This window comes from Patagioenas fasciata, chromosome 2, assembly GCF_037038585.1.
Source record: "Patagioenas fasciata isolate bPatFas1 chromosome 2, bPatFas1.hap1, whole genome shotgun sequence".
Classification (NCBI taxonomy): Eukaryota; Metazoa; Chordata; class Aves; order Columbiformes; family Columbidae; genus Patagioenas; species Patagioenas fasciata.
Window position 1 is genome coordinate 128,306,547 of NC_092521.1, and position 27,918 is coordinate 128,334,464.

Sequence of the window (27,918 nt, forward strand, 5' to 3'; positions counted from 1 at the left end):
GCAGCGCCGACCGACTCCTGTGTACACGAACACCCTTACTTAGTAATTCTCCAGGCAAATATGCAGACCAAGAGGATGTGGCATCATTTATATAAAGAATGAGGAGAACACATATTCAAGAGACGTTGCTGAGAAAGATGCGGATGGCTGGACAGAAAGCGCTATGGAGTTTGGGACAGCAAAGGAAGGAATACCAAGAGATCACACAAATGCTAAAATAGGGAGCTGTGGTTTCTTCTGAACAGGGACCATGCCATAACAGCAACTCAAACCTCATGGGGGATGTAGATTCTTGCTAACATTAAAGAATATCTCCTACTTGTAAAAGTCAATCTGTATGCCAACGTTTGGCAGAAGTTAAATCTTTGAAGTTGCAAATTAGTGGTTTTAAACACTTACTCAAAATATAGCTTGCTTTAAGGTCAAACCTGCTCTCACACTATGCAGAGGTGCTGTCCTCCAGCAACTGATTTTTTTTTTCCCTTTGTAGGACTAGCAGCATTGTCCTAGCCCCAGGTCACAACCAGTAACACATATTTTCTACGATAAAAATGCTAGCTTTCCTCTTACATGATTGCATGATGCACTGATTGAACATTTGTTCTCTAAAACTGGAAATGTTATTTTGCATCAGGAAATCATAGAGGTCTTGATTTGTTTTGGCTTTCATTTGCAGTTTGCGTCTATGAAAAATGAAACAAGAAGAACCAAAACGTACCCTACATACTCTGTACATGAAGATAAGGTCTATCAAAAATCTCTTCACTTGTGATGGATAACCTCACACAGCAGGAACAAATACATAAATAGCAATACTCTGAAACTGCCTCCTATTCACATTCAAATCTCTGTCACTCAGACACATTTATGCTGTTTGGAACAGTACAGAATGAAAATGGCAGCAGACCCCATCCCAATCCCGCTGTGAAGATCTGGGTCATCTGCTGCAGAACTGTCCTCTGTCAATGGGCCAAGCTTGGTAGTGCCATGCCCTGTGCAGGGAGTGCTACCTCATCGACTGCAGGAAGGGGGGAGAATAAGAAAAAAAGAAAGAAAGAAAAAGAGAGGAGAGAAAAAAAGAGAAAGTCTGTTCCATCACGAGACTGTAAATCTCAGCGTTGCTGGCAGACCCTCACGACGCTCCCAACTTCTCTCCTGCCGAGAAACCCTGCACTAGAGGGAATGCCTTCCAAACACAGCGTGAATGGCAATGTTTTTTAAATATAAGCCTTTCTATGCCTCAGTTCCACAGCTGTAACATGGAGACAATTCTAGCCCTCACCACGCTGAAGTCTTCTGAAAATAAAAACATATGTATTTGAGGCTACCAGGCAAGATACACTAGGATTGATTGTCCCACAAAGGCCTTAGGAAAATTAGCATTATCTCAGAGAAACCTTTCAATAACATGCAATAAATACACTTCATCTATGACACAGTAAGTTAACTCCTAATTATTCACTGTGCTCAGAAATATTTTTTTATCACTCCTTTGATTCCTGGCTTTTCAAATACACATCTTTTCTCAATTGTTTCCTCCAGGCAAAAATACTCCCCAGGTAAAGTGAAAACATGACATCAAATAGAAACCAAAATAGCAGGGCATGCTGTTGTACAGAGTAGTTATTGTGCTGGTTGTAATAGCCTAATGCAAGGGCTGCACAAAAGTCCTGTGATAATATAAATATAAAATCCTAGCGCAGACAAAGATACATGCCGAGGCATGATATAAATGAATGCCTACTACTGAGTTACATCAAGGTTGAATTTTCCCCTGGAGTCCATGACTGATTAATTCCTGTAACTTTCGTACCTGAAAGACAAGAGATTTTTCTTGGTAGTAAAGAGCCTTACAAGATATACTTAAACGGATTATGTTGATACCTTTCATGATGTAACCCTAATGATAATTTAATTGAAACAGTGCTTTAAGCCATAATAGCGGAGACGACAGGATTTCCTTTTTTTCACTTTGACAATTATGGGCCAGTTCAGAACTGCTCTCAAAATAAGGAGGACAAATTTCCAATCAACTTAAAAGAATGTGTCAAATTCCACATCAGTTTTCCTCCAGCCAAATACAGAAATGTACTGGCATCAAAGTCTACAGATTTTCTCGTCTCTATTCCCAGGTCTTTCCTTTTCCATCATGGAAATTAGTCTACTTTTATCCATGTACAAGTCTGCTCATTACTGTATCACCTTACACATACTATTTTTGCTGTCTTCTCAGAGCAAAGAGCTCCCCAGCCATTGAGAAGCCAGTGGGCAAGGTGACATGACTCCTACCTGTTGTCCTCTACACTTCTTCCTCCAATCCTGTCTCTCAGTGCTTTGCATACATTTTTGAGACACCACAAGGCTTATAAGATTTAGAGCATCGTGCCACTAATGAACATATGGATCATTATCATTATCACAGACAAACTGCTATTAGAGATGAAGTAAAATGATTTTTATTTTTATATTATCGTTTCCCTTTCCATCGCTCTCCTGCTGATTTATGTACTTCTCAGTCTGCAAGGTGTACATGAACCAGGCCACGTGCTAAAACTGCATCCGCAGGGATGGTGCTGTCAGGAAGACGCAGCAGGACACAGCAGGAGTTTGTCCGTAATCCCATTCCATTTCCCAGGTTTGGAGGGAAAGTTGCAGCGAGCTGAAAAGGCTAATTTTCTGCCAATATTTTAAGAGTGCAAGCAGGATGAGCTACATATTTATACATCAGCTAACCTGGTATTGATTTCATGCAGAACAACATTAAAGCTGTTACAAATGCAATCAGTAAAGAATTAAAAGACGGTAGCATAACTAATGGAAATCAACACAGTATTATGGAAAAGAAGGCTTATTGCATAAGCTTAGTATCATTACAAGTATGGTTGGCAACACTATTGGGGAAATAATGCACTTAGACCACTGCCAGGCATTTGAATTTGTTTTACATGTCATTGCAATTAAAAATTACCAATGGACACAATCAATGGAGAAAAAAATAGATTAAAAGCTGGCTGATCTATCCCAAAAAGTAATTGTAAATGGGAAACTATCAGCAATTACAGACATTTCAAAGGCAATTTTGTATGGATTTGGTCTCAATCCAACGTTGGTCAAATTGTTTCAGTAACTGGAGGATAAAATGAGTAATACACCAACAATACAATACAATTTTATTATATTATTATACAATAAGAATACATTAACTAACAATATAACTGATAAAGGTTTCTGAAAGAACATTATTAGATAAGTAAACACCAGATCAGTTCTAGAGAGTAAACCATAATAATTGATAAAGGAGACTCAACTTCAAATAAACAACCTCCCAATATCATCTCATTTCAAGTTGACACATAAAAATATAGGTCACCCACAAAGGACGCAGGATACATTCAAAAGCTGTGACTTAAAGGAATTTATGGTTACTGTGGTTCACTAGTTCAACATACAATTACCATGCAATCCAGTCACAGAGAAAACTATCTTTCGCATATGGAAACTGAAGTGGAGAGTTGATACTTGTGGCTATAAATAATGCTAGCTAGGCATTTATTGCACACCAAAAATTCTGGCACCTACTCTTTCAAAGGGAAGTTGACCAGCTGAAAATGACCCAGAAAAGAACAAGCACACTGATTTGTGCCCTGGGTACTCTGTCCTATTCTGAAAACAACAACAACAAAAAAACTAACAAACACAACCAACCAACAACACCTGAGGCAATAGTCTGGGTCTCAGTTTCTTGAGGAGAAAGAGAAATCGGAAACATCTTGCACCATCTGTAGGAAGAATCTCAGACGTTCACAGTGATGAAAATTCAAGGGATGAAGTCACCAATGAAGCAAAACAAAAATAGATAAATTGTACTTCTTGCCCTTTCTCCTCTAATACTGGTCTTTTTATCCAACCACCCTCCATGGCTCAGAACCTGAAGAATAGGAGTGAAGAGGAGATGGTGGTGGTACTGGGAAGTACACAGCAACACGTACCAAGATATGATGCAACTAACCAGGGCAAAAAGCAGGGCATTGATGATGTCCTCCCAAAAGGAGGAAAGCTTTCTTTTCCAGCTATTCCATAATCCTCTGCCTAAGGCATCAGAATACTCTTCAGCCATAAAATTCAATGCCTATCTGTAAAGAAAACAAAAACTAGGTATGTGTGTGCACCAACTGGTGAGAAAGCTCAGAGCAGTTTGAACCCTCAACTTCCTTTTCTGGAAAACCTATTTGTACCATTGAGCAATCATTCTGACAAAAAGCCTGCAATTTATTTTGCCTTTCAAGGAAGAGATGTCAGCAGTCCCCAGGCAAGAAGGGTCCAGAGATTCAGAAGAGTTACCAGCTAGCCACGGCCATACTGTCAGGTCTTGGTCACCCAGTGGGCTCCGATTCAACCACAAGGACCTTGATCTTGGCCACCTTTAACTATGTTCCTCCAAACCCATGACTGATGACCTACTACCCTCAATCACCATGGTAGTAGCACTTCTCCATTTCACAAATATTACGTAAACAAAATACATCACAAAAATCATCAATCATATTGATCCCTCAATAACTAGAGGGCTCCAAAGGATATAAAAAAGGATAGACAACCTTTTCAGCCTATCACTTAAATATCTCACATCTACTATTGATTTGCTCAGACAATTGTTGAACTTTTCCTTGCGGTCACTTGCAGGTGCTCCACATCTGGTTTTGTAAGACAAGGGAAGAACGGTTAAGCCCAAGAGAGTCTCAACTGGCATTACAAGGCCATAACACAAATGGCCCAGCCCTGATTTCAGCCTTTTACACAGTCGTGCATTCCTAAAGACATCATAAACACATAAGCATTATATATGTCTTCTATTCATTTTACACACCCAGAATACTTTCCTATGGCACTGACTTAATCAGCAAATACTTGCATTCTAAGGCCTTTTCATTCGTCTTTCATGTACTCCCTCCACCTGTATTTTTGCATTTTCATTGCTACACATCCCCTTTGTGGAGATGCAGCACTTTTCCACAGATATGGAAAAACAAGTTATTTAATCTCTAACATACTGCTGATCTGCTTATCACCCCTGCCTCTGACAGTGAAATCATGGAGGCACAGAAAATCAGCATGAAAAGTAGCATATTAGGGGATAAAAGAAAAACATTTAGAAAAACTTACACAAGAAAAGGGGACAGAAAAAGACAAGGTTAGATCTAGACATGATGTGAACAGAATGAATATGCCCACAGGGCATCTGCAGATGCAAGCAGTAGGTGGTCTTTAAAGCTCTCGTCTTCTTTCCCAACAAAATAGAGGTGGCAGCTGGAGAATGAAGAAAGCCTACGGATAACCACACCACCGTTGAGTTTGCTGTTAGCAGGTCTCACCATCATAGTCCGGAATTCAGACTGCAGATCTACTGGCCATTTGTGACTGAACAATATGTCCCACAATATGTTCCTTCCTCCCTCCCCGAGCTCGTGGCTGCAAATCCCATCCCTTCATGCCAGCCTTGGTGTTCACCTGACCTCGGCAATCAATGTGGCAATTCAGGGATCTTAACCCACAGAAAATGTTTTCCTTTCAATCTTTGATAGTTTTGGTAGCCTAGCTTTCCATTGGTTTGGTTCTCTGAGCTGGCTCCCCAAGGACGAGAGGGACACCAAAAGAATGGACAGGGCTGGAGCAGCACCAACTCTCCCAGCAGCTGCCAGCCTGGCCACAAGCAGAGCCACGGCACGAAACCTTGCCCTTGCCTAGCACGAGACCCTGTTTTTTAACAGCATCACATTCATTACCTTACAGAGCATCTTCTGAATGAGGACACACTACATTTTTGAGTGATCAGTCAAACCCAAACAATCAATTACATCTTTTGTCAAAACTGTTTACTCTTTCACACTGTGCGAGAGTCATTAAGAACAAACACCGAGCAGGAGTGGTTATTTATCCTCCTACTCTTGCCCTGAAAGGGAATTAATCTTAAACTTCCCATTTAACGATCTCAATAAAGGCTCACTGTAAATGACAGCGGGCTGCACTGACAAATATTTAAAAACAGAAGGGCCTCCAAACGACAGAGTTTAGCAACACACAACTGTTCCTCAACACGCATGTCAAGTGACACCAAACCTCTGTAGAAAGCAAGGTTAATAAAGTGCTGCCCACCACTCAAGCACTACAGAAAACATGCTGCAATTAGCAGCTTCTAGAGATTTATTCAAGCTGAGCAAGAAAGATAAAAGTGAAAGGAGCAGATTCAAAAGCGATTTTTAAAACTGCTGGCTGACCCACTTTACATTCTCTCAGCGTCTACAAAGAAAATGCAATCCTTCTGTCAAGGAAAGGTAATTAATGAACGCATTGTAAATAACCTGCCCTCCCATCCATAGCCCTCTCAGGAAGGCGGCCAGCAGTGTGCTCCAGCCCATAGGCACACAGCACCCTCACAGCTTGGGGGAGGCAATTTATTAAACATGTGGTCGAAGGTGGGACAAGAATGTCCCTTGGCTTGGCCTGGCCATGATCCTTCACAAATCCCTCCCTCTCACTACTTTGCCCCACATCAAGCTTTCCACGTGCACCAAAACAAACAAACACGTTTTGCCTAAGCAGGATAAACCAGGATGTTTCAAATTCTATTCAGGGTGATTTTTACCAAAATGCAAGAGGGAGACAGGGCTCAGGCATTCAGGGAGGCCTCTGTGCATGGTGATGCCTCCTAAATATTTAGTAGACTTTAATCTGCAGTGCTTGCCTATGTAAGGTGTTTCTTTCCTTCCCCTCCAAAGGAAAAAAGAGAGTCTGCTGTTTTGTACTTTAAGCGTTTTTAAATTCCATTTTAAAACCGATGCAATTTTTAATCATTATTTTCCGCTCATTTCCACTGCTCCCCTCCATGGATCTCCTTCCACCCGAGCAAAGCTGACAGTTCCCCACAGCAGCAAGCCATGCTGATGGCCATCATCTCATTCATATGCACACTCAGAGCACTATAAATCTGCTCAAATATCATCTCTCCCCTGGGGCAATGTTTTTTTCTCCAGAAAATCTACATTGCTAGCTGCAGAAATTTCTCCTTCTAATTAACTTACAGGTTCCAAATACGACCAGCTGGAACCGCAGTGCACAGCCCAGGCACTGAATGCAGGGGAACCCAGCTAAACGACAAGGGTCTTCACTCTTTGTTTCTTTCCTTTGGTGCTTTTTTGTTTTTTTGGTTTTTTTTGGTTTTTTTCCCCTTTCATTTAACAGTCAGCAAGTCGAGAACTATCAGCCCCTTTATCAACACATGAATGGACAGCGAATAATCCATGAATTGAATGAACTGAAGCTATCCACACCACTCTTAACCGATATTTTTGTTGGCCATGTCACATCACATTATAGTTCTGATGTGTCATGTTTGTGCCTGAGTCACGGTGTAACCTGATGGAAGAACAAAGCACGATGCAATGCAACAAGATATACCGGTAAGGCCAAAAACCCTATACGACTGTTGATTGACATCCCACCACTAATTTGGATCTAGATAATTCCTTCTAAAAGACAAGAACAAAGTTCAGAGAAGGTTAAAGTGCATATGTAGAGTTTAACAATCTATTAACACAATAACCTGTCATATATGACTATGCAATGAGCTGAGGGAATTTGCCAGAAACACTTCACTTTGCAAACAATATTTACAGCAAAGCTTGATTCATTGCACGATCTGTATACACAGAGAACAGCAGTGTTTCTCTAACGATAAGGCTCCAAGGCATAAGCTGAGCTGTCCTAAGCTAAAAAACTCCAAGGAGTAGCCAAATCAGAAAACTAAGGTTATCATATTTTCATTTTTGTTGATGAAAACTATTTACTATTGGGGCTGAGTTCAGGCACGCTGAGAAAGGGAACCTGATTTCAAAGTAGCATCAATCAACAGCAGGGAAGTGAAGCAGCAATTTTAATCTTAAAACTTGAAAAACTGTAAAGATCAACTCATTAAATGATCTCTGCCTTTAAACTCCTGCTTTTTCTGTCAGTAGGAGTTGGGGTTTTTTTTGTTTGTTTGCTTTGTTTTATTGGATTTTGTTTATTTAATGCAGACAACGAGGCCAATCTTCATTTTAATTTGAAACCAAAGGCAATTACCAGGCAGACACAGTGCCATCACTTGGAAGAGAGTCACCAGGCTTCACTGTTCTGCCCGACGTCCAGGCAAAGGCTTACTCCTTCAGCTTCTTCTGCACTGGCACAAAGGAGCTGTGCTGCACCAGCAGCCTCGCCATCCTCCTGGAGAGCGAGCTGGGACCTCTGGGAGCCTAAACTGGTCTTGAGGAGGAACCTTAAAAGAGCAGGTTTGTATTCCTTACAGCAGTAAGGGAGACCCTGCCGTTGAAGATGGTTTGATTTGTGATGATGATCTTAACCTAGCGCCACTTCAAGAAATAAATTAGTTACTGTCTTTTAAGGCCATTCATACTTTGCCCAAATAAGGCTTCAAGAAAGTTACAACTGAAGTTCTTTTGGCTTGGGGTACTGCTTTTGCTGCCTAAATAAGACCATAGAGTATTTAATCTATAAAAGAATAATGAGACCCGCACAGTGCTCCTCGTGTTGTACTAATATGCGTGTGCTTTGGATTGGGACAGTAAAAACATCACAAATGAATGAAACAAGCTATAGCAGTAAAAATACCTCCATTTTGCTGCAGTAACAGAAGGCTCAGTAGGTGCTCCTGCAAATACAGTCATGTTGTCAGACTTCTTTATTTTACTGACATAGGTATGCAGGCAGAAGCAGTTAGTAAAGACCTTACAGGAGCCTTACAGGCAACTGACAAATCTCAAGAGGGCCAGAGTCATGCTGCTCAGTCCAGTTATACAGTAATACAAAGGAACAAGAAGCAAAACAAAGGGGGACCCAATTTCACACGATCCACTCAAAAACTGTCCCTTGGCTTTACTGAGGTTTTTCTGAGACTGGGAAGATTTTTTTTTTTTTTTTTTTTAAACAACTTGTGTGCAGCATTTCAGTATCAAAAATATGCAATGCGGACTCAAAATACTATGTGTGTGTCCTGAGGAGTAGTGCAGTCCTCATATTATATTAGGCAGACCACTAACAACTCCACTTCTCCATGCGGCAGTCCCTGGAACTGATGCAGTCCCGCGGTGAGCACCTCACAGCATTGCCATTGTGATTCAAAAGCATAAGCAAAGTCATCCGATTGCCGTTCTCCCTGACGTAAATCTTGCCTTCAAGACAACTCCCATGGGAAGAATAGTTTTGCTATAGCATCCTGCAGACCAAAGAAAATCAATGGCTTGATACAGGAAATGGAGGAGTTTTATTTTTGTGAGACTATGGTTTTAAACTTGTTTATCTTGGCGTACATGACTGAAACATGGAGAAGTATCAGGGAGACACTAGAAAAATCCTTAAAATTACAAATTTTGGCACCAAGTTTTCATACACTCTTTCCCCATCCCCAAGAATTATACAACAGGCGCTCAGGCAGGAGATTTACAGCTTCCTATTCAAGCCCCACCAGCCATCAATCTAAAGAATCAATTCCCACTCCTTCCAAACAGAAACACAACCAAAGACAGACCAAATGCAACTCTTTGCAAATACCACTGCAAAGTCAGAGCCTACAGAAGGTACACTCACCATTAACATAGTTATGGACCTAGGAACCTGCATCAATCTTGAGCAACATATTTTGCCCTCGCTGATGCTGTTCTGAAACAACACAAGGACCGTGAGATGATTTTCTTACTGAGTAGCACCATACTTGGAGCAATCCATTACTGGTGGGACTCCCCTGATGATGTATTACACTAATGCATCATTAGGATGATGTTTCACACTGATGATATATGGCAGTGCAACATAATGAGAGCAATAGCTCACTGGGCGCATAACCCTGCCAGGAGCTGTGCGCCTGCAGCTCTCCGACTTCATTTGCAGTTCAGGGTGTCCAAGGCTCAGATGGATTAGATCCACAGATATACACAGCTTAAAGGGTGGCAGAGTCAGAGAAATGCCAGCGTACAGGTGGGTGCAGTTAATTACAGGATATAACGTACAGTATGCTAATACCAAGATGCACTTTGGCATTGCGTTTTTACACCTGTGCAAAACATCTTCAAACTAAGAAGTTGCTGTAGGTAAAGCTGCTGAAGCTGCTTATTCTTATGCTTGCCTGCAGCAGCCGTCGGAGCACACTCTGGCTGCCTATAGCCGTGATAAAAATAGTTAGCTTATATTTTCCATGCCAGATGTCTGTTGCAAGGAGGGGGAAGGTTGGGGAAAGAAAGTGGTTGATTGTTTTTAATCAATACCTTCAGTGAAATCAGTTCTGTTCAGCTGTTCCTATGACCCACACTAAGAAAAAAAACAGGTAGTTTTGCCAACAATGAAAGAATCTGGTGACCTTTTTTCTGACCTTTTTTTTTTTTTTTAACAAACAGAGCTATTTGATCTGTATGAAATTTTAAAAAGACCTTTGCACTATGATCAGTGTCACTGACAAAAAGGCAACATTTTAAAATTTGTGAACTCTTCACCGTGAAACCATATACAATGTTCAAAGGGAGGGCAAACTGATATATAAACAAGGAAGAAACAAGCCAGTTTGAATAATAAAAGAACTTCTCCTCCAGTCTCTCAGAAAAACATTAACGTTTACAATTGAATCACAACTTCATGACTTATTTAGTTTTTGCTTCAATACCTTTGGGGTTCTTGACTAAGACTAAACGTGCACACACACAAATGTAACAAGGATCCAGCATGCAATTTCCAACTTTGTGGATTTATTCAGTTCTGAAAAACATAACAGTATTTCAGACAACTATGTAACGTGCTCTGCATGTTCATCTTCCAGGCTCTCTTAAATAACAGTTATCCACGGTGTTCGGACCAGACTTCTCTCCAGGGAACATCAACTTCTCTGGTCACACATTAAAAAAAATAAAAAAAAAAATCCAGCTTTCATACCTTTCTCCTGACAACTGTAATTGAGAAACCACAGGGTATCTAGTGAATCAGAAAAGAGTATAGCCACCTGAAATAGCTAAATTATGAGTTAATATCTGATTTTTTTTTTTCTTCGCATGTAGCTTTTTCAGACTGTCTGAGCAACAGGGCTCTGCCTTGTTGATGCTGTCTCCAGTCAGTATTGTAAACAGGTTGGGAATATAGATGAAAGAGCTGATCTTTCCAATCCCAGTCTTTCAGTCAGTTCACTGGTTCCTCTGTACCAGAAAAGAAATTTAAAAAAATGATGCAGTTTTAGGAGACCACTTCTGATTGGCCCCCCCAGCACATTCTAGGATAAATTAATTTCTAAGAAGACTATGCCAGTTGAGCAGCACACTGACCTAGAGAGCAGCCCAAATCTACCCATCAGGGTCATGGGTGTTTTCCAAGCAGAGCTGCTCCCTCCTGGTTCACAGGGAAAGAACAAGGACCACAGCAGAAAGAAGAAGGGGGCAGCACAACCCCCACCTTGTAGCTTGAAGCATACATAGAAGAAAACAGCTGTTCTGTCCCCAAGCCCAGGGATTGCAATGGAAACTCACTCCTTAAACAGGTTGCAAGTAAAGGAAAAAAAAAAAAAAAAAAACCACAACAAAAAGAACCACAGACAGACCACAATGGCTTCATGCATTTCCTCCATCAGGCGCCCATGCAAGGGCCAACCACGTCCTGGTCATAAATTCTCTGGCACAGGAGCATTATACCAAGGGAAAGGAATGTCTTTCCATCTGTGTATTTCCCCTCAGGCGCTCACTTGATAATGAAACCAGTTAAGGTCTTTGGGTTCACAATGTTATTATAGTTGGATAATATTTTGTTTGCAGCCGAGCCTGAAGAACTCCTAAGCAGCACATTACAGACACCATACACCTGTTAAGTCACAGCGTTTCTTCTCTAAGTGGACAAATCTGTTTTAGCCATCTCCAGAGATTTTCCACTCACAGTTAATTATGAAGCACTGACTGTACTCATTTCCTGATCTTGGGGGGAATCTATAGCAAATATATGCCACAGGTGAAGCCCCTTCCCCCGTCCCTCAGAAATACCAGCAATCCTTCCAGCTGCCCTCCTTCACCCCTCTCCCCCAGCCATCCTAGACTTCCTGCTATGACACACAGCACAGAAAATAACAACCTATTATTAGGAAACAAAAAAGCATACTTCATGCAGGTTGAATGAGCCTAGCATTTTAGAAAATAGCATATTACAAATGCACCTCTTGAATATTAGCACAGGCGGTCAGTCCAAGGTTATTCTGCAGAGACATATGGTGAACACCAACATGGACAGACCAAATTCTGGCTGTTTTGCAGTCAGTGATGCCTATGTAGAGAGCCACCCAGCATGGCTGCAGGTTTTTATTCACTCTCCATACAGGCATATATGGCTACCAAAATGATCATGTGTTTCCCAAAGATTTTGGGAGTAAAGTTGTTTAAAGTGATTAACACGCTCAGCAAGAAATTTGCCTCTTGTTTGATTTGAAACTCGTTGGAGCCACTTTCGCACTATGATACATATCCTAGTACACAATTTTGATCCAAAGTATTATTGTACATTGCATGGTACAAGATATTCTGAAATGAGGTCAGGCAAGAGAGGCATTCTGAGGAAAAAGATAAGGGAAAAGTAGTCCATCCTAAAAAACAAAATAAATCATGATACTCCATTGCGACAACAACCTTTCTTAATGCTTCTCCTAGCAGGCTGATGTCTGATCCTGGGCACAAATCCTTGGAAATTAGTCTCCCTGACCTCAGAGACAAACGTTAGGTCAACAGCTCCCAACTTTCCGGACTGATAGACAATTCACAACGACCAACATTTTTCTCAAATCGTCACACACACTTATCATCAACCTTTCGATTGGAAAAGCGATCAAGATGACGTGAGTCAGCAGTGTGGCTCTAACGCCTTCTCCATTCCTCTTGAGGGATGACCAGTGTTCTGTGGACACAGGCAAAGAGACCCCGCTCTGCTGGTGTCACCACTAAGAAACTTATATAAATTGAAGTTGTTCACCAGCTTCCACATTTTTACAAGTTGTTTTAGATCAAATTCCAGGAGCCAGCTGCCTCCCACATCATCCTTCTGCCCCTACACTGTGCTCTCCTCTTTTATCAGCTGCTAAGAACTGGCCTGTCCTTCCTAAAAAACACTTCTGCAGCCCTCTCACCCCAAAGACAACATCTCACCGAACATGCCACCCTTCCACTTCAAGGATAAGCACAAAACAATTCCTCCAGAAAGAGGGGGCAGAAACATTTCCTGTAATTATACATATGCTAATGTGTCTTCATATAGCATAAAAGCACAGAACCACACAAACACCACAGAAATCAATTAAATAAAACAAGACAACTTGTAGGGACAAGAAAGTAAAGAAAAAGATTAAAAGTAATGCTCCTGGGTGATGGAGAAGTGGAGTGGGGCAGGTGGACTGCAACTTGAAGCTATAGGCGAGGAAAAAGACTGTGTGTGCTGGATTCCTCCTGTGATTGTACATTACTGATTAGCTCTTTGCCCTCCTCAAGCAACAGATCTGACCCCATAAAGTACATTTTTCCTCCATAGAGAAGAAACCTGCTCAAACTCAAAATGCACTCAGTGCATCTGATGAGGAAGGAGAGGCATCGGCTCTAGAGAGCCCTTGCAGCAGCAGAACTTCTTTAATTTTTTTAGACTTTCTGAAACATATTTTATTCCTCAAAAGACAAAGTTTATCAAACAGGGACATGCATTTGTTTTTAATCACTTCATCGTTTTCCTCACTGGAACTGTAACTGTGGACACTTCTCAGCAGCCAAAGAAGATTCATGAGCCCAGAACCAACTAAAAAAATTGATTATCAAGCAACTTCTGGGGTGAAATGCACATCTCTCACTCTGGTTTTCAATATTAATGCTCTTCCTATGTGTATTTTGTTAGGTTTGTAAATTCTGGGCTGTCCAGCATATAATATTCTCAGCACCGTTAGAAATCCAACAACACATGAGTGGTTCCCAATGGTGACAAAGGTTTGGCAGAAACTTCATTTCAACTGTCCACTTTACTGACTTTCCAAATACATGCACTAGTGGTGGACTGTCTCATTTGGGTTTTACCTTGGTTTTGGAACACTCCAACTCCATTTTAGATAGCAAGGAAAAAATTATTTGGTTATTGGAAAAAAAGTGAAATAGGGAATATTTCCAGTACAAAACTTTGGTACTTGTGGAACTGAGTAAAGCCAAGCAATTTTTGTGACTTGTGCTGTATGCTTTAATTCACCTTCCTAAGTAATTTATATCAATTATTCTTATTTTTTTTTTTACTACAAGTAAATACAATTACCTATTCTTTAAAATCAAAGATATTGCAATATGTTTTCATCAAGTTTGTGCAAGTACCTACATACTAAAATGGCAATTATCCCTTCCAATAACATCCTGGCAGAGTTTGCTTCTTCTGCAAGTAATAAAAGTGGAGGAGAACAAACTGCGCTCCAAGATGTTTGGCTGCAGCACCATGAGACAGCTGATGCATTCCAAATGTCTGTCGGGTCACTTTGCAAAAGCAACCACCACTAATCAACAGTGAAATCTTTCTCTCTGTGGCTTAACTATATTTTTGGTTTTGTTAAACAGAAGAAAATTGCCAATTAGTTAAGAGTCTGATGAACCATGCAGCTAGGGGAAATGTACTGTCAACCTGACCAGTTCATTTAAGAGCTAAGACGATGCAGTTCAATTCTAATACTTTATCGACCACCAACTGCGCAGGCAGGTTTTGTGAAGTAAGTTGCAGCCTCTGACTGTTGGTCTTCACAAGAAGCAGGTCAGTCTCCACAGGTTGTCTCGTTTCTGCGTATTCAGACTTCTTTTTATTTTAGAAGACCCAAACTGAGCTTTGCATTTCTAGGATGCGAGCCTTTTTTTTTGCCTCCATCAGTTGGCTCAGAAGTCACATCCTTCTACTCTTCATACATTCTTCCTTTTCTTGATTCTGAGCTACTCAGAGCAGAGATTGTATCTCCCTCTTTGTTTGGCAACTCTACAGCAGTTTGTGCATTGCAGCAGTACAATAAATAAAAAGTAATAAAAATGTTAGGAAAGTCCTTAGAAAAGCCTGTGTTATTTTTACAATTACTCATGCTGTCGCTATTTCAGAAACAATGCCAGGAAGATCTAGGACTTGAGGGGGACTTATAACAATTTTTGTAAGAATACGCCATTGAAACAATGATGTTACCGACAGCAAAGTGTTTTGTAAGGTGTATGGCTTCTCCTGCTGCTTTTTCTGAGTGCTTCTAACAGATGTTCAGTTTCAAGCGGTCTGCAGATAGCAATAGGCTGATGGTTCTGCAGGAATCGGAGCAGCAGATGTGCCCCACATTATGTTCTGCTATTCCCTTTATGAATTGATATGTCACCCCATAGGTTTATAGCTAGTTAATTTTGTAATGACATCACTACTTCTATACTTTTAATGATTCTCACAGGGTTTAATTTCTCAAGTAACAGAACTCTTGATCCTGGAATTGCTACGTGAAAGCAATATATAATAAACAGATTTGTTTACATGATACAGTTCTATTTCCCACCAAATGCCTTTGCTGGTAGCTTTCAGGTAATGCTGGAATGCAGGTGAATTCTTCCAAAGACTGCAGATCTACAACATGGCCCCATTTCAGGGCTCTAGACTTAATGTCTGTGCATCTCTCTACAGGATTTTTACCCTCAAACGAGTATCACTCGGTGGCTGGAAGGAATGAGGATAAGAAGCGAATAAGGACAGAAATCGTGGGGATTTCCATCAGCTCTGTTGTAGCCCCTAGGTATTGCTCCTGTCAGATGCTGTGCTCCACAGCAGTGTAACTTTACTACTTGCATGGAACCCAAATAAGATCACAATGCACTGGAAATTGCGCTGCATTTTCCACTGACAGTGACCTGACTGTGACAGGGCAGCGCTCTGGCTTTTGGCTTGGATGCTTTCAGTCTTAAAAAAAAGGGCGTCAATTTTTGTCTCCCTAAAAATGCACTTTCAGAGGTTGTTAGAGGTTTTGCAAGCCCTTGGGCACAACCTCTGGTAAGAGCTGCAGGCTGCACTGAGTGGGCAGCGGGACACCACCTTTCTCCCCCAGAGTATTCCGTACTGTTAAAGAACATCTTTTTTTTAAACACAGGGATGGAAGAGTGATGCTATTACAGCTATATTTAAAGGACTTCTGGCATTTCCCTCATAAAATTTAATTTTTAGATATTTAAAAACTGACTGGAAAAAAAAACGTTATAGGTTGTAAGAGATCCTAGTTAGGTATGTTATCTAGCCTTGAAACGTACTTGAAAACTTGTAACTTTGAGAAGAGGTGAAAACTGCATAAGCGTACATTTTTCTCCCCATGATATCTCAGAAATTATATTCTTACCTTACTGGAAATACCAAAATACACCTTTAGTAAAAGCCAGCTTTTGAAAAGCATCAAACTCTTAAATTTACAGAATGAACACTATCTGCTCTTACACACCCTTACTGTTCTAGTTGAAAGAGCAAGGTTTTAATTTATAAGAAGCAACTAGATAATATTTGCATGCATGTAGAAGAGGACAGTCTCTAGCTGTAACTGCAGGCAGAGTCTTCACAGCTCTCACAGGAGCTGTGCACCCATGCTGGCATCTGAATCCATCCCTAGGAAGGTAAAAGGATGAGGAAAGTATTGTTATGAGTTTTCCACAGCATTTCTCTCTCCTTTTTTTTTTATTAAATAATAATAATAAAAAAAAGTCACAGCACAGGACACACACTTTATTTTTTTAATTAAAAAAAGGTCCATCTTTTAAAGAAATCTGAACTGCAAGAAATAAAACGTGAGTATGAGCCTTAGTGCAAAATTTAAACATATGGAACTCAGGAAAGCTAATGATGAGGCTAAATCAAATTTGATTGGCCTTCAGCACTGAAAAATAGCAAAGACTAAGCTCCTCCTGGAGGTCCACACCTATTGCTTGCATACACCAGCTGATTTCCAGCTAAATGTAAGCTATAAGCAAGTGTGCTGTGTAACAGCAGGCAGCACACTGAGCCCACAAACATCTTCAGACTACCCTGAATGCAGAAGTGCATCCCTCAGAGACATGGCACACCACAAATCCTCCAGACCCACCTCTCACACTCCGGGCTTCCAAAAATGCTGAACCAAAGACTTTCACCACCTGAAATCAGCATTTCTCCCTCAAAAGCTTGTAGCCAGGACTTTCAGCCCCTCTCCCAAAAGCCTTGAACTGGGGGATGAAAATCATGCTCAAAATCCTTGCTCTGCTGGCATAACTAGACTACTTACACTGGTGAAGCTCGTTTGTTCAGGTGGATGGACTTCCCCGGGGGCCACAAGGACCACCACGAACCTGCAGGTCTCAGCCAAGGGCGCATCACCTTGGTCCAGATTTTCCCAGCATGGGAAGCATGGCCATACAGAGACTTCCAGTGCATCTCCAGTGTTTCCCCTCCTTCAAGACCTGAACTCCCAGCCAAAACACACACCCTGCTGCCCACACGTTTCCCACTAAGGAGATTGTGAAGGAATGAACACACACACGTGGCAGATGTTGGGCAAGTCACTCAGGGCACAACTTCAGGGTGCTCAGATACATCAGTTGGGAGCTCGGCAGCCTAACCCACATGAGACTCGCTAATATTTAGGGAAGGACTACTTTCTAAAAATGCATTCTCTAGACAAAACAGTTGAGTATCTTAGGGATGCAGGTTCTGGTTTTCCGAATTTTTCTGATATTTACGCTGACACTTCCTCTGAGCGTGCACGGTGTTTTGAAAGGAAAGGAGATTTCTGTTGCTTAAGGCCAGTCCTTCCTGTTTGTTAGTTTACCCCAAACAGGTTTGCACGTGAATAAAACTGCTGCTTTAAGTCTAATTTCAAACATGTGGTAAAGGAGAATCTAACAATTTCATGAGATATAGTTACTTTTGCAGGGGGTGAGTTTGCCCTGGGGAATTTTCTCTGACTAGATTTATCACAAGTTTTTTGAACCAGATAATTTTGTTTGATAGCACATCTGGCAGCATCATAAAATCTTGACGTCCCAAGCTATTACACAGGAATTACTTTTGTAAATCATTTATGAATATTACTGATGTAGGCCTATTCTGGGCAGCAAGAAAGGAAACGGAGTGCTGAAGGACAAAGAAAGGGAAAAATGATTCTCTGCCCTTTTGGGGCCCATCAAATAGGGTGGATATTTATCATTTGAAATGGGAAAAATGCTGTCATTGATACAGCTGAAAAGTCCACCTAACATAACTTGTCCCCCATCTTCTCTAAATCGGCAAAAGAGGAAGAAATTTTAGTCGAGGAAAGCCATAAATTGATCTCTCCTGATGAAAATTTGTCCTACCCAAATATGAAATAAGGCTTCCCAATTAAATGCTGCATGTTGCTAGAAGGCTACAAGCATAGTAAACACAGACTAACAAACCAAAAAGAGTAAAGGCAGCAAGTCTTACCAAAAAAAACAAAAAAGAAAGAAAAGCAGCAAGCATATTTGAGCTCAAGAAAAAAAAGAAAAAAAAAAGGTATTTACAATCCCATGGTGACACGCATTTTGAAGACGGCAACATGACTCAATGGAAACTTCCCACATAATTAAAATAATATGATTAGGTTTTCTTGAAACTGTAGCTGCTAAACATATGTCTTCAGACAGAAACCTGGCAAAATGAAAGCATATGTTCACATTTAATACCACGAACTATCACACGATTAACAATTTTGGAAAAATCACACTTAGCAATTTGGATTGGAAACACATCGGACCTTGAGAAAAATTCGGGTGCCCCTACCCTGCCAAACCCAAAGTCTGGCGTTACACTCCTTTTGAATGATATACTGCATGTTTCGTTTGCAATGGCTGAGCTGACACCAAACACACCGTCACCAGGCAAAGGAGCAACAGAGGGGTCACCAGTAGGACCTGGCAGCAGGGTACTGGAGCCAGCCCTTTACTCTTCATTCCTGATGTCCCCAACACTGGGAGCTACCGGTTTTATTTCTCTTGGGCCAGAGCAAAGGAAAAGGTCATTCGCAATACTCCACAGAAACACATTTCCAACCTTAGGTAAGAAGGCATTTTGTTGGGGAATTTCCTTGCTGCAGGGTCTATAAGGAGGGAAGAAGCAATTCTCTGACAGCTCCTATTAGACTTCCAAACACCAGACTCCTTCAAACTAGAGCAGGTCCACAAGAGATGCACAAAGCGATTACGGACCACATGCCAGAATTACACCACGAGCTCTCCCTGCCAGAGCAGTTTCTAAATTCAGCTTCCTCCCGGGAAGTAAATTCCTGTTTATCCACACCCTGAACTGAATTCTTGCAGATGAGCCCACTGCCCCCTCAAACCCAGAGCAGACTGCATCCACCGGGTGCCAAGGATTCACTTCAGCAGGGCAGAGCTACGACAAGAGGAGCTCCTGCTTTTTTAGAAAGTGACAGTACTAAGAAAAATAGTTCTAACACAAAAAACAGAGATTAAGTTTTTGATAGTTTCTTGTTAACTAGAATCAGAAAGTGACAATGTAACACAGTTTTACTAATCGAAGCACAGGTGCTCTCAGGTTGCACAAATAGCCCAGCCAGGAAAAAGCCCACAACATAACCAAAAGGAAGAACTGAAAATAAGTGGTGGTTTCCAAGGTCAGGAATAATGTCTGCAGGGCATTATCTGGACACTGCTCCTCAGGCTTGCCAGCATGAGGCAACACTGGCCGTAGCTAAGAAACCTGATATTCATATTCTGTTTATCCCCCACTTTTTGAATGCAAACACATGTTCTGTCTTTCCAACAAAGATGTGCAAGACATGCACTGAATAGGTACAAAAGTCTAAAAAGTCATCTGTTAATTGCAGATATGTGTAAATGACTGTGTAGCAAGCCTTCCTAGGGAGACAGAACTGGAAAAAAAGGAGAGAGAGTCACACTAAAATTAGAAGGTATGAAAAAGTTCAATAACAAACAAGCAGGGTTGATTCATATATATTTTTTTCTAATTCAATACAACTATTATAATATGAATTTAGACAAATCCAGAGGGCCAAGGGTGTTTTTTTTTTTTTCAGTCCATCACAGACAGCACTTGCCTCAGTAACTATGCCAAGGGAAGAAAATCTATCATGCATTAACCATACTCCAAACTCCAACAGAAATATTCCCCATTTTGTGAAATAAAGTGAGATGTGGGAGTCCTTGACCTTCTAAGTAATTAAGGGAAACAGAGACATTCTTGTTTTTATTAGAGAGACACTAAACTATTTGAAAATAATTTGAATAGCTGGAAAATTAGTGTATTTGCCTGTTCATGTGTAGTGCAGATAGTTTAGAGTTCTCTTGGGGGCAACACATCATAATGAATATCTGCTATTCATATTTAATGCAATCTGCCAAAGAGTGCTTTTGGGAGGACTTTCTGTGTCAATATAATGATTAACAACAGAACTGGAAAAGTAAATTAATTCCTGCAATGGGTGGGGCTGGCAAAAATACCATGCAGTACTACACCAGTAACACTGGATTTAACTGTACTCTTTTAATGATACCAGTGGAAAATCCATTTCCAAGGGGAAAAAACTAACAAAGAAAAACCAACCACCATACCACAAAAACAAAACACAAACCATCTTTAACTTGGAGTTAAAGCAGTAAGTAACCAGCAGTAATGGAAGGAAAAACAATTCCAGCAGAAAACAATGCTTAAAACAACAACTGCCTGGCCTGAGGATGTCTGAAAAACCTGAGATGCCATAATACTGGCTACTAAAAATAATTAGTATTTACATAGCACTATTCAGAAGTAAAGATTTAGTTAGTTCCTTGTCTACCTCTTTCAATTCCTCAGATGATCTTGCTTTCCATACATTTTCCCATACCTAAAAGATTCACATAAAAAAAAGACTATAAAGTCCTTTATTCTTTACAATGCACTTTTAAAACACTCCAGACAGAAAAGTATGGAAAAGCTTGGCTGAAATACAAAAAAATGACCTTAGTATGGATTTCTGTCGTTGACATCCCAACAGCCCTCTAAATAACACTTTTTTTCCCCTTTTTTAAAACAATCTGGATGAAGCAATCACACTTAGCTTAATATAAATTCCAGGACTTTCTTGTATCAGGCTCACCACTCTCCCTGCCCCCTTTACCAAGCTACCTCTACTCCTTCACCCTTGCAACAAATGAAGGCAGAATATTGAGGATCCAAAGGCTCACATCAGCAGCCTGAGCACCAACACATGGTGGGGGGCTAGAGGTAGAATGTGGGATTGCTCCCATCCAATGCCATGAGCCACGTGCATCACCCCGTTCTAGCAGAATGCCCGAAGCAGGACATCCAACACAAGCAGAAAGGGATCGATTGCCAACCAAGGCGTTTTTATTATTTAGTGGCTCCCATAGTGGCTACTGTCCAGGTACTCATTCAATCTAGGGGACATTTAGGCATTACATTCCTTATAGCATTATCTCAGATTCAGTTTTATCCTCCCCATGCTATGGTCTCTAGTTCACACTAACTGGCTTTGTTACATAGTAGTCTTTACCCACGTTAAACTAATAAAATCTGACTATTCCGGTAACGTTACAGAAACCAGTCTTACAAAGTTGCTCTACTAATGAGCAGTAAGGCTTCATCTTCCTTCCCTGTGCTGAGATTTGTTTGTGTAATGGCAACACCCAGGTGTGCCTTGTGATTCCATCACCCATAACAAAGACAGTGTTTTCCTCATTAGTTTTCAACTCAGTGGAGTTGTTGTTCTTTTTTTGTTTGTTTGTAGTCTTTTTAATTTGCTTTTTTTGTTGTTTGCCTGTTTTGGTTTTTTAGACTAACTTTTAGAGTCTTTTCCTAGAAATTACAAGTTGCAGTTACATCCACAACAGATGCTTTAAAAAGCAGCTAAACTCTTCTTAAACTCTTCTGGTATTCTCATGCTGAGAAGGTTGCCTTATCAGGCTCTGGCATTAGGTCTCTTGATGGGAAGATGGGCCCCTTCTTCCAGAACAAATGAAAAGCAATGCCACTCAGATACCACATCTGCCTGCATGACTGCTACTTGCCTGAACCCAAGAAGCTTTTAGTTTAATAAGATGTCATGGAACAACCTTTGCCCATATTTATTCATTCCTCCCCCAAATATTTCACTAACATTTTTTGATTTTCCCATTGCAAACATGCCAGGCTCTGCAGGACTTCTGTAAAGTGTCCATTTCCCACAGCTGCTCCCAGGATGGCAGAGCCCCAAACCCCGTTGGTCTGGGACAGGCTGGCACACGACCCAAAAGGCACGGGAATGCCTCCGGTTTGGCCTTCCCTAACCATTTCTAAATGATCTAAGTGGTAATCTCCTGAAACAATCTCTGCTTTTTTTTTTTTTTTTAAATATAGAAGCAATTCCTCATTATTGATGCAAGCAGGGAAGCCTGCATGCCATCGGATCTCAGGAGTGAAGACGTCTGCTCTGTGCTGTATGGAGTAATACAGTGGCAGGTAAATCAATTGGACTTATGAAAGTAACGATCTTCTTGACCGTGGTCTTGGTTGGTGCTAATGCATAGTTCATGTATGCATAAAAATGATATTTTTTCATCTTCTGACCTCTTTAGCACTGTGACCAGCCCTCTAATTATTAAGTATTTTGCACTATGTATCTCAGTATAAAAACAGAAGCCAAGTCACAGGTCACGGAGGCAACACCATTATTAACATCAATGAAACTAAATCACCCCATCCTGAATGCTTATTGGAAGCCCCTTGTGCTCAGGAAATTCATGCATCTAAACCACTGTCATTTGTTTAACAGGACTGGAGATATCTAGCCCAACTGTAGATTAAGATAACTTAATGCAACCTGATACAACGTTATCTGCCATCATGGAAAGCCTAAAGTCAAGACAGAACAAAATAAAACAGGACAATAATATGAAGCCTGATAGTAATTTTGAAAAAAAGTTGTTGAACTGTATTGTTTTAAAAAGATTAGAGAGATCTTTATAGCATCCCTATTAAGTAAGATCACTTTTAGATTCTTTTCATTCATGCAAAATAGAAGACAAACAGTACAACAGCTTCAAGCATATAGAGAGCAGTAGTTTGACCAAATGTTTTCTTAAACAAACTTCTTCTTAACTTGCGAGATCCAAATTCTTCCATCATCCAACACAAGTTTTAATTTTAGTAGTGGCCACCAATCATACTGACCTTGGCCTACAGGTAGCTTTATTGTGAACAAACAAACAAACAAAAAAATCACAATTAAACCAAAAACCTGAAATGTAACCCAGAGCTCAACCTGCTTGCTTCCAAGAAGTTGTCTCCATAACTCTAGTGATATTAACCGCAAGCTCCAGCATCCAAAGTCTACAGGTGTCAAAACAAAACAGGCTATCACCACCAAATGTAAGAAAACAGTAGTACAAACCAGAAGAGTCATCCTGCAGGGGCCTATGCCTGAAAATAAATTCTCATTCAAGTCACTCTCCCCCTTATCTTGCCAATTTTAGTTGGCATTTTCAAACACTATTGCCTGAAGCTATGCACAACAGCTGCCAGGCTTTCATGTGCAGTCAACGGGAGCCAGTGCTGCAAAGCACCTTAACAAAAATAATACCCTGAAAATGCTGGGACCATGGCATAAAGACACGAACACAAAGATTCAGTAGTTGCCATCTATTTGCACATCCACAGAAATGCATACTTAGCACTACTTTTTTGAAAGGCTGAACACTGACTGGTTTATTAATCATTAATAATGCATCTGCAACACACTCTTAATTACCCAGGAACAACTCACAGAACACAAAAACTCCGCATATCTGATCACAGACATTGGGTATTTACAAATGTATGCCTCAGAAAAAGCTCCCATTAACTAATAACACCCTATTTCTTCAACAGACGAGTATTCTTGCAACAGCAGTGGATAATTTCAGTATGGTATTCTGATAATTAACCAGGATAATTTCTGAAGGGATTGGAAAGAGTTACTTGTAGGTCTTCTGGCTGCACATCGTTTTGGTTTTCACCTCCAATAAACACACTGCAATCAAATGGCAAATACAGGCCCGACCCAATTGTATCACTTCCCACACGTGACTGAATTAAAACTTTCCACATAACTGGGGGAGGAAAAAAAAAGTGCTTTACTTCAAGACTGTCCAGCGTTCAAATAACTATGTGTGAGACAAGAAGCCAGAATTAGTACTAGGCAGCAAACCCCACAACTCTACTCTTGAGAAGTTTTTTCATCACTGTGGTCTCCCATTCATGTTGGGAGTTCCAACTTTGTGTGCTTTCTATTGAACGATGTATGAGGAACACTTTTTACAGCAAGTCTCCTTTTCCTTCAGTAGAAAGTAGAACAGATCTGCAAATTTGCTGTTCAGTTGAGACCCTTTCATATGGAACAATCACAGTAATGTATGTAGACAATCATCTTCACAACAAATTTACCTTCAAAGCTGTCTACATTCTCTTTTTCCTCACATGGGTGACAAATACATCAGTCACCCACTGCTAAGAGCTCCAGAGATATATCTTGTCTGTGTGGTGCTGCTTAAAGAGTTTATACCTGGGACAGCTTTGTTTCGAGCTACTTATACATAAAACTAAGACCAAGCAGAAAAAGTGTGTTCATCATAAGGCAATGAAAACAAATTTGCCCAGCTAATACACTCAGCAGCACTGAAAATGCAAGAGTGCTGCACATGGAACCGGACAATAGACTCAGGGTCTAATTCTGCAGCCACAGGCAGCTCACAGCTACTCACTGACCACTGGGCTGCTCTTCATAAGCTTCCCAGGAAGAAAGCAGACACTTACAGGAGAAAATTAAAGAAGCACTAATTACTGTACAATTTAAGAGAATTCTGTACTGTGAAGTCATCGCTGTTCTTGAATACACAACGACCACTTTTTCTTTAAACACAATGCTGGATTCTGCAGCTAACATAATGCAGGATGTGCCAAAATCCACTGCAGGTTTTATCACTCCTCGTTTCCATGGCTTTCATGTGTCCTATAGTAGCATGTTTATGCAATATTTAGTGAAAATGCGATTTCAAAATAAATGCATGCTCTTTCCACAAGTAAAAGACATCACAGACGAACAACTGCAATTACTCTTAAAATAATTTCAGAATGAACACGATCAGTCTTTGTTAAAGGAAAACCAGTCAATAAAAGCTATTAATACCAAGCACTTACTTGCAGGTGACGGGGTGCTGCAACCACTAGTTGGTGGGTGACTCTGGAGTCCATGGAGGGAAGGCAGTGACAGTCCACCGAGGACTGGAGGAAAAAGTAATGGATATGGCGCTGGCGGATAGTGAGTCATATGTCCATTCACTGCTGGTACGGGACATGTGCGGCTGCTGGTTGTCATGTTAACACCTCACAGTGTAAAAATATTATGTTGCATCACTCCAGGCCAGAAAATAGATAACTCAACTTGTGAATGAAGGGGGCTGTCAAGCCTGCAGGTATGGCTTGACCTGGACCACGAGATGATGAAAAGGTAATTCACTAGACCAAGTCCGTTCTGTATTTCATTGCTGCTTCCTACTGTTCTCTCTTCCAGCACATTCTTGCTTTGCAGACCGTGGGCAGAGAGTCTTTCTACTCTGGGTATTTAGGTACAGTTCAGTCACTTAGGCAAATGTTTCTATTGGAGGACAGTTGCTCTCTACAGATGCATACTGATACAGTCTGTGGGAACAAGAAAATATTTTTATTATAATATTAATATTTTTAATATGTAAGCATAGAAAACTCTTATCCATTTGCCACTTTTGTTAAGTCATCACTTACTCTTCAGTGTCTTACAAGATCAGCTTGATGCGTACATGGGGGTAAAATTCTCACCTTACTGAAGCTCACAGCAGAACACTCATTAACTTGATTTCCCTGCCCGATGTGTTACACCAAAAGCAATTTCAGGGGAAAAAAAACCCCACACATATACACATACACACACACATATATAAACTTCTGCAAAATTTCCATGCATCTGAAAGCTTTGGGTTTCTCCACAGAAGTCACAGAATGAATTACGCTGAAGAGGCTCTCTTCAATGCCAAGGCTCAGGCAGTGCACTGGGGAACTGTATCTGAGAGTGATGGTGTATTGGGCTGTTAAATTGATTTACCAATGATTGTTCTCACAAAGGATAATTACTTTACTGCTGCTTAAGAGACACCTCACTGATTGTTCTCTCTCTTTTTATTTTTCTTTTTTTGGTGGGCAGGGGGAACTGTCTCTATCACCAAATAAACAAGTACCCATTATTTCATAAGCTGGGTGAGTGATATGATGGCAACACACTGCTCCTGTGCTTTGCTAGGAACTTGCTCTCATGAACACCATCTTCTAAGTCATCCAAAGCTACACGTGCCTTCCTCAGTGTTTCACCCAAATAGCTGGCACCTACCAAGAGGTCCTCATTTTCTCAGTCTCTGTATCAAAAACCTCAGGCTAAAAATGGGGCACTTCTTGTGCTACTCGTAGCAGTGAAATTTGCTCCCACTATAGCTGTTCAAGTCTATGTACAGTGGATGGCTGGTCTTCTCGGAAACAACCTGCTGGTGCAGTGTTAGTAAGTGCTACTGGTCTCTTGATGGTGAAGGGTTTGGAGAGGAAGCCATATGAGGAGTGACTAAAGTCACTTGGTTTGTTCAGCCTCAAGGAAACTAAAAATAGACCTCGTGGTGGCTACAGCTTCCACAACAAGGGGAAGAGAGGCAGGCATTAATCTCTTCTCTTTAGTGATCAATGACAGAACCCAAGGGAATGGCAAGAAGATGTGCCAGGGGAGGTTTAGGTTGGACATAAGGAAAAGGTTCTTCACCCAGAGAGTGGTGGAGCACTGGAACAGGTTCCCCAGGGAGGTGTCACGGCCCCAAGCCTGACAATGCTCAAGAAGAGACTGGACAATGCCCTCAGACACATGGTGTGAACTGTGGCGTTGTCCTGTGCAGAGACAGGAGTTGGACTCCATGATCCTTGCGGGTTCCTTCCAACTCAGGACATTCTATGATTCTTGAGAGCTACTGGGAAGGCTGCAACCACTTCATGTCGTAAGTGCTCCTCCCCCAGTTATTTGTACAGTGCTCCAGCAAAAACCAGTGAGCACCGCAGGCAGCTCCTGGGTAACTCCTTGTGCAGGGTCATGCTCATCTCCTCCAACCTACAGTGTTGAGGGAAGACAGTAGGAGCCACAGATCAAACTCAACCACCCAAAAGCAAGTCTGGGGCTACCTAAAGGCTTTGTTATCCAAGACAACGTGCTACGCCTCCACATCTGCTACAGTCAGCGACCAGTAGCAATATTCGCTGCCTGTGTACCATTTTTATTCATAATTCTTTGAAATTGTAGTCTGAAACCAAAGGCAAGAAGAGTTTTGGGTGGGAAAATAAGGCAGTGGTGAAATGACTTGTCAAGGTTACAAAGCAAAATTGATGCCAGCAGAGGGAAAATGCAACCATGCAACATTGACTATCACTCCTGCTCCTCAGTCTACTAGTTGTCAGTAAGAATTCAAAACGAGCAAGAGGAAAAAAAAAGATGTGAATGCATATGTTTGCCTGTCAGAGAGCAGCAGAGTGTTTCTGCTCTGTGTGGAATACCAGCAAAGGTTACCAGCTGTGCATGTTTTCAGACAGCAATTTCTGCTGAGTGCAGCCTGCTTGGGGATAACAGAAATGTAGCTTCTAAGTGTTTGATAACTGTGTAAATTATGCACAAAATACCTTTAATGCTAATGGAGACAGACATACACAGAAATGAGACTGTAACGGGGGTATAGTGAGCTAATGCACAGCTGTTGGCCATGCCAAGCTCAAGGACCACGTGCCTGGAGACTGGTG

General features: G+C 41.0%; 1 protein-coding gene across 4 annotated transcripts in view; it reads right to left on the reverse strand.

Annotated features, from left to right (window-relative positions):
* RARB (retinoic acid receptor beta) overlaps positions 1–27,918 on the reverse strand; it is a 330,377-nt gene that overhangs the window by 170,355 nt on the left and 132,104 nt on the right. For all 4 annotated transcript variants that reach the window (XM_065832337.2, XM_065832336.2, XM_071804941.1 and 1 more), the window contains one exon: positions 25,261–25,761. In XM_065832337.2, the coding sequence (XP_065688409.1) occupies positions 25,261–25,438 (178 nt within the window). In that variant the 5' untranslated portion in view covers positions 25,439–25,761. The remainder of the gene's footprint in view (positions 1–25,260; positions 25,762–27,918) is intronic.